The sequence below is a fragment of the Carassius gibelio genome, chromosome B23, assembly GCF_023724105.1.
Source record: "Carassius gibelio isolate Cgi1373 ecotype wild population from Czech Republic chromosome B23, carGib1.2-hapl.c, whole genome shotgun sequence".
Classification (NCBI taxonomy): domain Eukaryota; kingdom Metazoa; phylum Chordata; class Actinopteri; order Cypriniformes; family Cyprinidae; genus Carassius; species Carassius gibelio.
The window spans coordinates 27,816,610-27,828,782 of record NC_068418.1 but is presented as its reverse complement, the minus strand read 5'-3'; the positions used below and the strand labels follow the sequence as shown (position 1 = coordinate 27,828,782).

Sequence of the window (12,173 nt, the reverse complement as noted above, 5' to 3'; positions counted from 1 at the left end):
AGGCATGTATGATGTTTTAAGACAGGCGCATGTGCGGACTCCTGCCAGGGGTCCTTCAGTTACGGTCTTCATTCAAGATGGCAACAGCGCTGCAATTTCCTGCTAACGTCTCTACGTTGAATAATTATAATGAATTATATCCTGACTGGACGCAGAGAGAAGTCAGCACCGGGGTGAGAACTACACCTGATTACTGTTACTCTTATTATTACTCATCTGAGAGACTGATGTAGAGCTGTAGCGACGCGCGGTCATGAGCTCGCGCGCTCCCGTCCATGATGCAGCAGAAACTCAACAATAAACTCTCATCGATCTCGTTATAAACTCATCTTTATAGAAACAGAGATTAATTTATTCCAAACTCTTTCAAATGATTTATTATAGCAGCGCGGTTATGGGGTTATTATTAACGTTTTCCTGTAGATGAATCAAAGCAGGAGATGATAAAACCGAATAATCAACACAAGAACTCGAGTTTACTGTGAAGATTAATTATGTTCCACACACTTTATATAACATTATATATTCTGTATTCTTTTCTGTCTTTTTTTTTTTGTATTTAATTAAATTTTGGTAATTTGAATTGTGTCTATATATATATATATCACATTTTGGACTTAAAAATAAAAATAAGAATTTTTTCCTCACAGTTGGTCATTTTTCTCTCTAAATTGTTATTTTTATCTGTGTGTGTGTGTCTCTCTCTGTGTGTGTGTGTGTGTGTGTGTGTCTGTATCTCTCTCTCTCTCTGTGTGTGTGTGTGTGTGTGTGTGTGTGTGTGTGTGTGTGTCTGTCTCTCTCTCTCTCTGTGCGTGTGTGTGTCTCTCTCTCTCTGTGTGTCTCTGTGCGTGTGCGTGTGTGTGTGTGTGTGTGTGTCTGTGTCTGTCTTTCTCTCTCTCTGTGTGTGTCTCTGTGCATGTGTGTGTGTGTGTGTGTGTGTCTGTCTCTCTCTCTCTCTCTCTGTGTGTCTGTCTCTCTCTCTGTGTGTGTGTGTGTCTGTCTCTCTCTGTGTGTGTGTGTGTGTGTGTGTGTAGACCACCATCATGGCGGTGGAGTTTGACGGAGGAGTGGTGATGGGCGCTGACTCCCGCACCACCACCGGGTGAGACACACTGACCGCTTCTACATCAGTCTGATGATTGTGCTCTGTCTGACCGCTTGATGTGATCCGTGCAGAGCTTACATCGCTAACCGTGTGACGGACAAGCTGACTCCCATCCACGAGCGGATCTTGTGCTGTCGCTCGGGCTCGGCGGCGGACACACAGGCCATCGCTGACGCCGTCACCTACCAGCTGGGCTTCCACAGGTACAGCGGCTGGGCTCCTGCCCCGGGACGTCCAGCGCTCGCTCAGGCTCTCACGCTCTCTTCTGTGTCCTCAGCATCGAGCTGGACGAGGCTCCTCTGGTGCAGACCGCTGCCAGTCTGTTCAGGGACATGTGCTACAGGTACAGAGAGGAGCTGATGGCCGGCATCATCGTGGGCGGCTGGGACCCTCGCAGAGGAGGACAGGTACAGCTCCAGCACGAGTCTGATCCCTGATGGAGAAGAGCGGCTCCCTGAGTGTGTGTGTGTGTGTGTGTGTGTGTGTGTGTGTGTGTGTGTCAGGTGTACACCGTGCCGGTCGGAGGGATGATGACCAGACAGCCGGTGTCCGTCGGAGGATCCGGCAGCAGCTACATCTACGGATACGTGGACTCCAACTACAGACCTGGGATGAGCAAAGAGGAGTGTCTCAAATTCACCGCAGGAGGTCAGCACACACACACACACACACACTCACTCTCTCTCTCTCTGTCTCTCTCACACTCACACACTGTCTCTTGTGCAGTAATACAGAAGCAGGTGTATATTAGACATTCAGTATGCTGGTGAAAACCATGTGAATGCAGTGATAACTATTGCATCTGATTAACAAACAGTGTTGGGAAGGTCACTTTGCAAATGTAATGGGTTACAGATTACACGTCTCTCTGTGTGTGTGTCTCTGTGTGTGTGTGCAGCGCTGTCTCTGGCCATGGAGAGGGACGGCTCCAGCGGTGGAGTGGTCAGACTAGCGGTCATCTCGGAGCAGGGTGTGGAGAGACAGGTCATCCTCGGGAACCAGCTTCCCAAGTTCTCCACCGTCTGAATCCCATCTGTGCTTTAGTTTTTCTAGATGTTTGTCTCACAAAGTTCAAATAAACAGGACTGACGTTGAACTCTTTGGTGTCTGACTTCTTTATTGACACGTGATTCTTTACATTTCTAAAGGAAGCTGAATAACTCTAGAAGCCTGAATGAAATGATTGCCATCTGAAGGTGATTGAGATCTGCTAGCTCAGGTTTGTGCAGTTTTCCAACACCTTCGTTGTGTCAACAGTGTGAAGCTATTAAACATTTGAACTGGATTAAGTCATGTCTGCTAAATTAATACATGCATATGTAAATAAAGCAGGGCTCTGAACCGGTTCAAGGAACGGAAACGAAAACCAGAAACGAACGATATTTTGACAGAAACAGAAACGAAATTAATATTTTTAGTTCCGAACAGAATCGAAAATTTGAAATGGACATTAACCGGTTAATAACGTTATTTTATCGTTCTGTTGAATATTTGAAAATTTCTGTCAACCAATCTCGAATTCCAGCAGTAAAGCACACGCACATGTGACTCTGAAGCAGGAGTGAAATGTTGCTCAGCTGTGAACTCAGTCAAGTCTCAATGCACCGCCTTCAGGACCGGATTAAGACCAAATTAGGCCTGATGACGCCGTTGGTGCATGTGTATTCACACTCAAGTAGAGACCTGGGAGTACCGCGGGACCCAGCGAGACAATATTTGATTGGTGAATGCGGACGCGGGATATTATTGTGTGCAGGGCGGGAAAATGAAGTTATTTGCGGGACTCCGGCAAAGTGGAAATATCTAGCAAAATAGAATGACTAAAAACAGATAAACCTTTATTTATAATAGACTAAAATAAAATAGACTTTGCTGAATGGGAGGACGCTGATGAAACCATGGACAGCGACGTGTAATTCCATTCCGAAATAGCGAGAGATCCAGTGGAGGAAAAGGCGATATCAGGAGCTTCCGAGATTAAGCAAAGTCACACGCCATGTGCATCTCCAGCTCCCAGCGCACCATTGGAGAGGGCTTTCAGTGATTGCGGTCGCATAAGTGCGCAGAGACGGATTAATCTGAAGCCCTCATCAATGAACCACATGCTATTCCATGCTAGTTTACAATTTTTGTTTTTTAAATTCCGTTTATTTTTATTTATTTATTTGGCTAAATATTTAAAATTGGTCTATTTTGTTATTGGGGAAAATGTTTTTTTTTTTTTTTTTTTGTTTAATGTTTGAAAAAAAGAAGGCATTCTTAAGCAGTGTAGGCTAATTTTCCTTTGAACATTAAATAAATCCAGGTTTATTATTAATATATAATTCATTAGGCTATAGCTACTATAGCTTAATAGGTATATTTTTTTATTAAATTTTTTACTTTTTTACTGTATTTCTATTTTCTATGTTCCTTGTTCGTTCCTTTCATCCATTTAATTAAACGCAAATAAAACGAAACATTTGTTTCTTTTTTAAATTTATATTCAACAGGGGAGAAATTGAAAAAAGAACAGAGTAGCAGGCAGAATATGCAATGCATTCAAAAAATAATAATCTTGTACTTTACCCGCGGGATTTTGCGGGCGGGAGCGGCAGAAAATAACATATTTTTGCGGGAGCGGGATAAATCTTGCGGGAGCGGGACAGAAATAATCCTTCCCGCGCAGGTCTCTACACTCAAGGGCAGCATGCTTAGCCTTTCCTGCCCAACCGAGGACAGCAGCTCTCCTTTGATTATTCCCAACTTTGAGAAGCTCCGCTCGCCAGAGTCACTGGACATCATCATGCACAGATAGATGCGCTAACCAATTTCGACATAAACATCTGAGAAAGATTTAACGATGGCAAAAGCTCGTACAAGCTGATTCGTTCACAGCCACCGGTTTCTGAGTGCAGCAAACTCAGATCAGCCGATTTTGACCGATTAATAATCAGTTAAACGGTTTAAAAAGTCATTTATTTATTTTCAGTAAATTATCAAAATATTTAAAAAGGTTTTCCTGCATGATTAATATATTTATATATAGCCTAGAGAGAGAGAGAGAGAAACTTGTAAGTTTTTTAGTGAAAAAAAATTATTTCATTAAGAAATAGACATAATGCAGACACACAATGTTTACAAACATTAGGCTATTTTTTATAATCATTTGTTATTCAAATACATGGCGATTAGGAAACTTTGATTTTGTGTCGAATGAGAAACCCAAAGTTGGTTTCAGTTTCGTTTTAGTCTAAATTAATTAGTTTTGGTTTGTCGTTAATATTGCTATAGCTTCTTATATTTGTAATTCTTGTTCTTTTCTAAATACTGTTAATTGAAATTATTTTGTTGTGGAGTGAGGAGAACTAAAATAGCCTATAGCTTCACAAATTTCCCAGAAGCTGAACAGTTTTCATTTGCTATTAACCTCAAAATAATTATTGAATGAAATTTAGGAATCTGACTGTCGGACGCATATATAGCGTTACTTATTATACATTTACTATCATTATATATTCTTTATATTAAATAAAACTGTAGCATCCAGATATGTCGGGAACATGGAAACATTTGGATTCGTGCCGAATGAGAGAGGTAGCTTCAGCTTCAGCTAACATTCATTTGTTTTTGGATTGAGGTTTTTATAGCCTAAACTTTAGAATCAGAATCAGAAAGAGCTTTATTGCCAAGCATACTTACGCATACAAGGAATTTGTTTTAGTGACCTAAGCTTCCAGTCAGGGTTTAGATTACGCGGGGGACAGAAAAAAAGCCCAGAAACTTTTGCAAACACAAAGACATTAAATATACGATTTCAACAATATATGGTTTTTCAAGTAATCTCCAACAGGTGATAAATAAAGGATGAACAATGCATTACCAATTGACATAGCATTTATTACAGAATATAAACTATTCGGCCTTATGTGATAAAAAAAATTGTTTGTAGTATATAAACAAATCATTATTATTTGTTATTGTCCAGCAGTTATAGATTTCTAAGCCATTTAAAAGCTAGACATTTGAGAAAAATTAAAATTGCCTATAGTATCCACCAGTCAGAAGTTTTTGAACAGTTTTGTTCATATTTTTTGAATAAGTCTCTTCTTTTCACCAAGCCTGCATTTATTTGATCCAAAGTAAAGCAAAACAGAAAAATTTTGAAATATTTTTACTAACCTATTTAAATTAACTGTTTTCTATTTGGATATATTTCAAAATGTATTTTATTGAGATTTCAAAGCTGAATTTTTAGTATCATTACTCCAGTCACACAATCCTTCAGAAATAATTCTTATATTCTGATTTGCTTTTCAAAAAAAAAAACATTATGATAATGTTGAAACCAGCGGAGTAGATTTTTTTTCATGTTTCTTTGATCAATAGAAAGTTCAGAAGAACAGCATTTAAAAAATTATGACTTAATCATCACTTTGGATCAATTCAAAATGAAGTGAAGTGACATTCAGCCAAGTGTGGTGACCCATACTCAGAATTCGTGCTCTGCATTTAACCCATCCAAAGTGCACACACACACACACACACACACACACACACAGTAGTGAACACACACACACAGTGAACACACCCGGAGCAGTGGTACCTGGGGGGCAGTGGTGTTGCTGGCCTGAGACTCGAACCCACAAAAGAGTCCTTGCTAAATATAAGTGTTCATTTCTATAATTGTTTTTTTCCAACAACAAAAATTATATATTGACTCTAAGCTTTTGAATGATATAGTGTATTATGTTGCAAAAGCTTTTTATTTCACATAAATGCTGATCTTTGGATCCTTATATTTATCAAAGAATACTGAAGAAAAAAAAATTGTTTAAAAAAAATGATGTTTTAAATATTGATAATCAGCAAATCAGCATATTATGATTTCTGAAGGATGTGACACTGAAGACTGGAGTAAAAATGCTGAAAATACAACTTTGATCACACGAATAAATTACATTTTAAAATATATTAAAATAGGGTAAAAAGTTATTATAAATCGAAAATTATTTCACAATATTACTGTTTTGCTGTACTTTAGATCAAATAAATGCAGGCTTGGTGAGCAGAAGAGACTTCTTTAAAAACCAAATATCTTACAGTTCAAAAACTTTTGATTTGTAGGCTATATAGATTACAGAAATGTTTATATATATATATATATATATATATATATATATATATATATATATATATATATATATATATATATATATATATATATATATTTCTGTCCCCCTCACTTCTGAAAAGATGGCTATGCCCCTGGAAAGAGTTGTATAATTTACATATGATTTACAGTTTATTTTAATAAATATCAAACATTCAATTCAATAGTGCATTATAGCTGACACCTAGATGAACAATTACAGTTGTTTTTATGACTATAAGTCATTCTCCTCAAATGCTACTTTAGAGACGGTCCCTAAATTTGAGACTCGTCCAACGTCAAGCCAACTTTATGCCTGTTTTTTTTTTTTTTTTTACTTTTACTTTTCCTTTCTCTTCGCTGGATTGCTGATGTACTCTACCCGGGCATAGATGTTCATCCATCAATTATGAACATTCAGCCGAGGTGCGGAGGAGGAAGTGTTTTTTTTTTTTTGGAGCAACTGGGATGGTGCCCCCTCCGGGAGTTGGTGCCCTACGCAGACTGCGTACTCTGCGTTTAGGGAGCGACGGCACTGAACACCTTTAATATCGAGATTTGATTAAATGCTCTACTTTTGATTTATTCATTCAAAAATGGCCGAATTCCGTGACGTTCTGCTTTATAAGCAAGTTCCATTTCCGCGATTCAATCCCTGTCTCTTTTCAAACACAAACGCGGTGAATTTATGAATGAAAGTGTGAAAGTTAGTTCTGATACAAAACGAAGTTGTTACGTATCCTCACGCTTTTTAAAAGTGGGTAACATATCACGTAGTAGACTATAACACTGTAATGTTAGTTATTTATCATCTCAAAGTCTGTGCTTTCATTAAAGCTTCATTTATTGATAGATAATCAATTATTACCCAGCTTTTCCTCCTGAGTCTCAGGCGGTGACACACTGCGTGTCGTGAGCGTGGCGCTTCTGCTGCGTGGCGGCTGCTTCGCGTTTTCTGTGTTTATATACAGTCTATGGTCTTTACACACCAGAATCGCTGCTGCTGCTGTAGGGGACATAGAGGGAGACCACCGACAGACCAGGGTCTTGTCTTCATGACAACAGTATCTATACTACTTCATGTTGAGCATAAATATAAAGCCTCCTGATAAAGGACACCTTCAACAGTATTGATGGCAAAACAGACTATGTTTGATACGTGCAATATTTGAAAATTGAAAATTATTAATTTATTTTTTAAATTACATTTTTATCTGAATATATGTCAGAGTTCGGAGCGGGTTCGCGAATCATTTGAATCAGTTCGGGAGTTCGTAGCGGGTTCGCGAATCATTTGAGTAATTTCGGGAGTTCAAAGCGGGATCACAAATCAGGAAAGGTTCGCGCTCGTAAATTGTCAAATTGGCCATAACTTTTAATTCGTTGCTGGCAACTGGGGTGGCAGCAGGGGTGGCATTTGCCACCCTATGCCACCCTGGTAGATCCGCCCCTGGACTACAGGCATTTTAGCCTTCATTATTTCGGAAAGTAATAGGGCTAATAAAATGCAATGTGAACCGCAACTTAAGTTTTTTTTTTTTTTTTTTTTACTCTCAAAACGCAATCTATTACAAGTGTTTTTTTTTCTAACAATGCAGCAAACATTTTTAAATATCTTAAAAATACTTTTAAAGTGTTGATAGATTTTTTGTTTTTTGTTTTTTTAAGTAGGCCTAGCTTACATTTGGACAAAATCTGGTGCAAGCTGTAAACTGTAAGCATTAGATCTCTATTTTCCTTTTTTTTGAGTAATGAAAACGCTATACTTTATTATTATTATTATTATTATTAAATTATTATTATTATTATTAGACAAATTATAGGCAAATAATATTGTTTTTAAAAAAATTACGTTATTAACCGGTATTTCTTCCACCCGAACCGGTTTCAGAACGGTAATAATATCAGAGGAACGCAGAACAGAACCGTTAAAATATCGATTCTGCTCGGAGTGAACCCATTGATTTTTTTTTTTCGTTTTCAAGCCCTAAAATAAAGTAATCATTCCATTGTTAAAACTTTATTTAAACATTTCCATTTAGACATTCTGGTGGTGGTTGAGGGGATCCTCGCTCACAATATTAAACACTTTGAGTACCCAGAAAAGCGCTATATAAATGTGTTAGTTGACATGTAGCTGTAGGTTACCTATAGTTAGTGAAATACAGAGAATCACTTCCATTGTTTCTAGCTGAGAAGAGCAAGAACTTTTTATTACTTCACTTGAACCAGCTTGTAATACTAGAAAGTTCTGAAGTGATGGTCGAGACCGAAGCGCTTCACTCCAGAGCGACTGTGGACGGCTGGCCAATCAGAGAGCAGGGCCTCTCACAGGCCACGCCCCCACCGCCCATCTCCCACTCCCCAACCAGCCACTTCCTCTCTCTCTGAGGCCCTCGCTCCTCCCTTAGGATCAAGCTGTAGCGTGCGTTCCCCCAGCGCTCCACTTCCTCCATCCAGCCGCCTGCTTCCTGTTCTGTGCTCATCTCTCTGTACAGCGTCTTCCTGAACACCTCCTTATCTCTCGCCAGCTCTGTTACAGAAGAGACGTCTTCGGTCTCCGTCATCTGCTCGTCTCTGGAGATGAAGAGGACGCTCCGGAACACGGCTTGAGCGTCTCTGATCTGCTCTCGGGGTAAAAAGCTGACGCTCTCAGCCTCATTCTCCGATCCGAGCGGTGTGTTTAGGGTGCGTCTGTACGCCCGCAGGGTGACCCGTGAGGGCCAGATGTGACGCTTGAGTCGCCGGTAGATGACCAGGTTCCTGAGGAGCCAAAGGAACAGGACACAGGAAGTGAGAGCAGAAAGTACACACAGCAACAGAAAACCAGCAAACAGCCACCAGCACCAGGGCAGCAAACGTCCAGACACTTCCTGAGCCTCGGTCCAGTGTGGACGAATGACCCGTCTGCTGGTCTGGACCGTGATCATGGCCGGTTCTGGTTGGGCGGTACTTTGAGGTTGGGATTGGTCAGTAATTGGTCTGAAGTTGGTGGTGAATGTGAGTGTGTGTGGTTCCGGTTGGCCAGTGGTAATCATTGGAGCAGTGGTTGGCAGCTCATTGGTTGTGGGTTGGGATGTGTCGGTTCTCCAGGTGGTTGGTTCTGCGGTGTTTTGAGAGGGAACAAATGTATTGGGTATTGGAGTCCAGATAACATACTCCGTCCAGATTTTATACCAGATTTCGGTCCAGGTCTCAGTGACCCAGTATGTTTCGATAGAGGTCCAGGATTTGGTGGAATCGTGCAGGTGGGTGTGTATAGTGGTGAGATAGGGAGCAATCAGTGCTTGAGTGCTGGAAATTGGTTTTACAGAGATTGTTGGAAGATGAGAAGGGGATCCAGTATCTGGACGTTCAGAAGTGTATCTGGAAGTGTAACTGATATCTGGTTGTTCTGGAAGAACCGGAGTGTGTCTGAGATCCACGTCTCCTCTGATGTAGATGTTAGGAAAGGTTATATCTGGTGGACAGAAGTCGCTCTCCTCCAGCTCAATGATGGGTCGTCTGAGCAGGTGAGGAGGTCCAGAACACAGCACGGAGTCGGCGGCAGGGATGATGTCGTTCGGTCCCTCGTGCATGTAGATGTTGTGTTCCTGGTCGTTCAGGAAGCTGTGGAGGTATCCGACAGCACAGCTGCAGAGCCAGGGATTGTGGGTCAGGTAAACATAAGGAAGCTCAGGTTTGGACGAGAAGAACCCATCGGGCATCAGCGAGACGCTGTTATTCTCCAGGTCGAAGGTCTTCAGGCCGCTGGAGGACACGCGCTCCAGGAGACGAGGAGGGAGCACAGGAAGCTTGTTCTGAGACAGATTAATGACCTCCAGACGCGGCAGGTCACTGAAGGTGCCGTCGTGAAGGGAACGAATCTGGTTCCTGTCTAAGTAGATCTCCATCAGACTGGGAGCGCAGCGGAACACCAGTCCTCCCAAACCAGTTAACATGTTACCAGACAAACGCAAGACGCTCAGCTTCTCCAGCACTGGACCTGAAAGAGACAGGGGTTTTCACTTCCTACAAACTAAAGACACTTATTTAAAAATTAAAAAATAATTATAATAAACTAAATAATTAATTACATGCTAATTAACTTATACAGTTTTAGCATTTTGCCTTTATTTTACATTTTGGGTTTCACACTTTGATATTTAACTTTTGCAGTTTGCATTAAAAAAGGTTGCTTTTATTGTGCGTTTTGAATTTCACCTTTTGCTCATTAATTTTTATTACTCAGCATCAGTGTAGTGTTGTTCTGAGTGTGAGTGAAAGCGGTTTACCCGGCGGCTCCAGTGTGCTGATGTGATTGTGGCTCAGGTCCAGCTCGTGCAGCTCTGTGAATCCAGAATACATGGACCAGGACAGAGAAGTGAACTGGTTTCCAGTGAGGACCAGGACCTGTGTGTCTGTGTGGATGCCCTGGGGAACAGCGGTCAGTCCCTGACCCACACAGCTGACACGCGGTCGATGATCCTGGTTCCTGTCGCTCTGACAGCTGCTGCTCGTGAAGATGAAGCACCGTATCAGGAGGAAGACCAGGATGATGAAGCACGGCATGATGAAGGCTGCTGGAGGCTACGACTCTGCTGAGCAAAACTGTGTTACCAACTTCATAAAACAGCATGTTTATGACAGATTTGACCACAAAATCAAGAAAAAAAAGACTGATTACACTTTTTGTCTATTATGACGTTTAACAATTGCACATTTTTATTACAGATTCTCTTTAAATGTATTCTGAAAAAAGTAAAATTGGATTATGTGATTTTATAAATGTTAATTTATTGTGAATTTCAAAAATATCACAGCTTTTTTATTTTTAAGAAATTAAGACTTCTATTAATCAAGGACACATTAAACTGATCAAAAATGAGAGTAAAGATATTTCTAATGTGATTTCTATTTCATATAAATGCTGTTCTTCTGAACTTTCTGTTCATCTGTGAATCCTGAAAAATAAAATGCATCACACAGAAATATTGAGCAGTAAATCATCATATTATTCTGATTTCTGAAGATCATGTGACACTGAAGACTGGAGGAATGATGCTGAAAATACAGCGGAGCATCACAGAAATACATTACACTTTAACACAGATTCACACAGAACACAGCTGTTTTACACTAGAATAATATTTCACTGTTTTACTGTAGTTTTGATCAAATAAATGCAGTCTTGGTGAGCAGAAAAGACATTAAAAATCTTAATTATTCAAAGAAATGTAACGCTGTTGTACATTTGGAAATTAAAGCGATTTTCTTCCCTACAGAACAAGATTTTTAAGAATGAACACTTAAATGTTCTTAATTATAACGAACAGTATAACAGACACTTCTTTTGCGAGATACTAAAATAACTTCTTGAACATCATTTATGATGATAGTTTTGTAACACATGTACTTACTATTATCACAACAATTAATTATACATAACAACAGCAACTGATCCCAAACCCAACCCACACAGTAAGTACATCACTAATATAACTCAGTAGTCGAGTGTATGACACGCACGGTTTAAAGCCCGGTGTTAGCAGTAGTGTAAGAGTAAGAGCTGTTAGAGATGTGTGAGATGTACCTGAGCGCTGGCGTCTGCAGAGCTGCACGAGTGTGTGTGTGTGTGTGTGTGTGTGTGTGTGTGAGACTGGCTTCCCCCGCTCTATCTCTCTTCCTCAGACTCAAACACACACGCCTTATATGAGCAAACATCCCGCTCCACACACTATCAGCTCTCCTCCGCTGGAACACGCTCATGATGCACTTATTATCACTGCTAGCGTGTCCAGAGATATTCCTGTTCACTAAGGAGCACATGTCCTGAATGCTTCTAAAATAATGCTCTTTTAAAGACGGCCTTCTGGGACTTTTTAACCCTTTTATCAATTAAAGCTTTATTGTTCTGATATTCAACAAAACACAGTCAGATAGAGACCTCAGCTTGTG

General features: G+C 40.3%; 2 protein-coding genes across 4 annotated transcripts; one reads left to right on the top strand and one right to left on the bottom strand.

Annotated features, from left to right (window-relative positions):
- The first annotated feature begins 20 nt into the window (after positions 1-20).
- LOC128011054 (proteasome subunit beta type-6-like) lies at positions 21-2,201 on the top strand. The gene is made up of 6 exons (XM_052593089.1): positions 21-173; positions 1,035-1,102; positions 1,177-1,308; positions 1,383-1,512; positions 1,609-1,753; positions 2,004-2,201. Exons 1-6 carry the CDS (start codon positions 30-32, stop codon positions 2,129-2,131), a joined length of 747 nt encoding a protein of 248 aa, XP_052449049.1. The 5' UTR covers positions 21-29; the 3' UTR covers positions 2,132-2,201.
- A 6,039-nt stretch (positions 2,202-8,240) lies between these two features.
- LOC128012065 (platelet glycoprotein Ib alpha chain) lies at positions 8,241-11,923 on the bottom strand. Of its 3 annotated transcripts, none has more exons than XM_052594989.1 (3): positions 11,809-11,923; positions 10,511-10,813; positions 8,241-10,221 (listed from the first exon to the last, which is right to left on the bottom strand). In XM_052594989.1, exons 2-3 carry the CDS (start codon positions 10,785-10,787, stop codon positions 8,516-8,518), a joined length of 1,983 nt encoding a protein of 660 aa, XP_052450949.1. In that variant the 5' UTR covers positions 10,788-10,813; positions 11,809-11,923; the 3' UTR covers positions 8,241-8,515. The 3 variants fall into 3 exon arrangements, with proteins under 3 accessions (XP_052450949.1, XP_052450952.1, XP_052450950.1); XM_052594992.1 differs by having other exon boundaries at positions 10,511-10,826; positions 11,809-11,865; XM_052594990.1 differs by lacking the exon at positions 11,809-11,923 and having other exon boundaries at positions 10,511-11,626.
- Between the last annotated feature and the right edge of the window lie 250 nt (positions 11,924-12,173).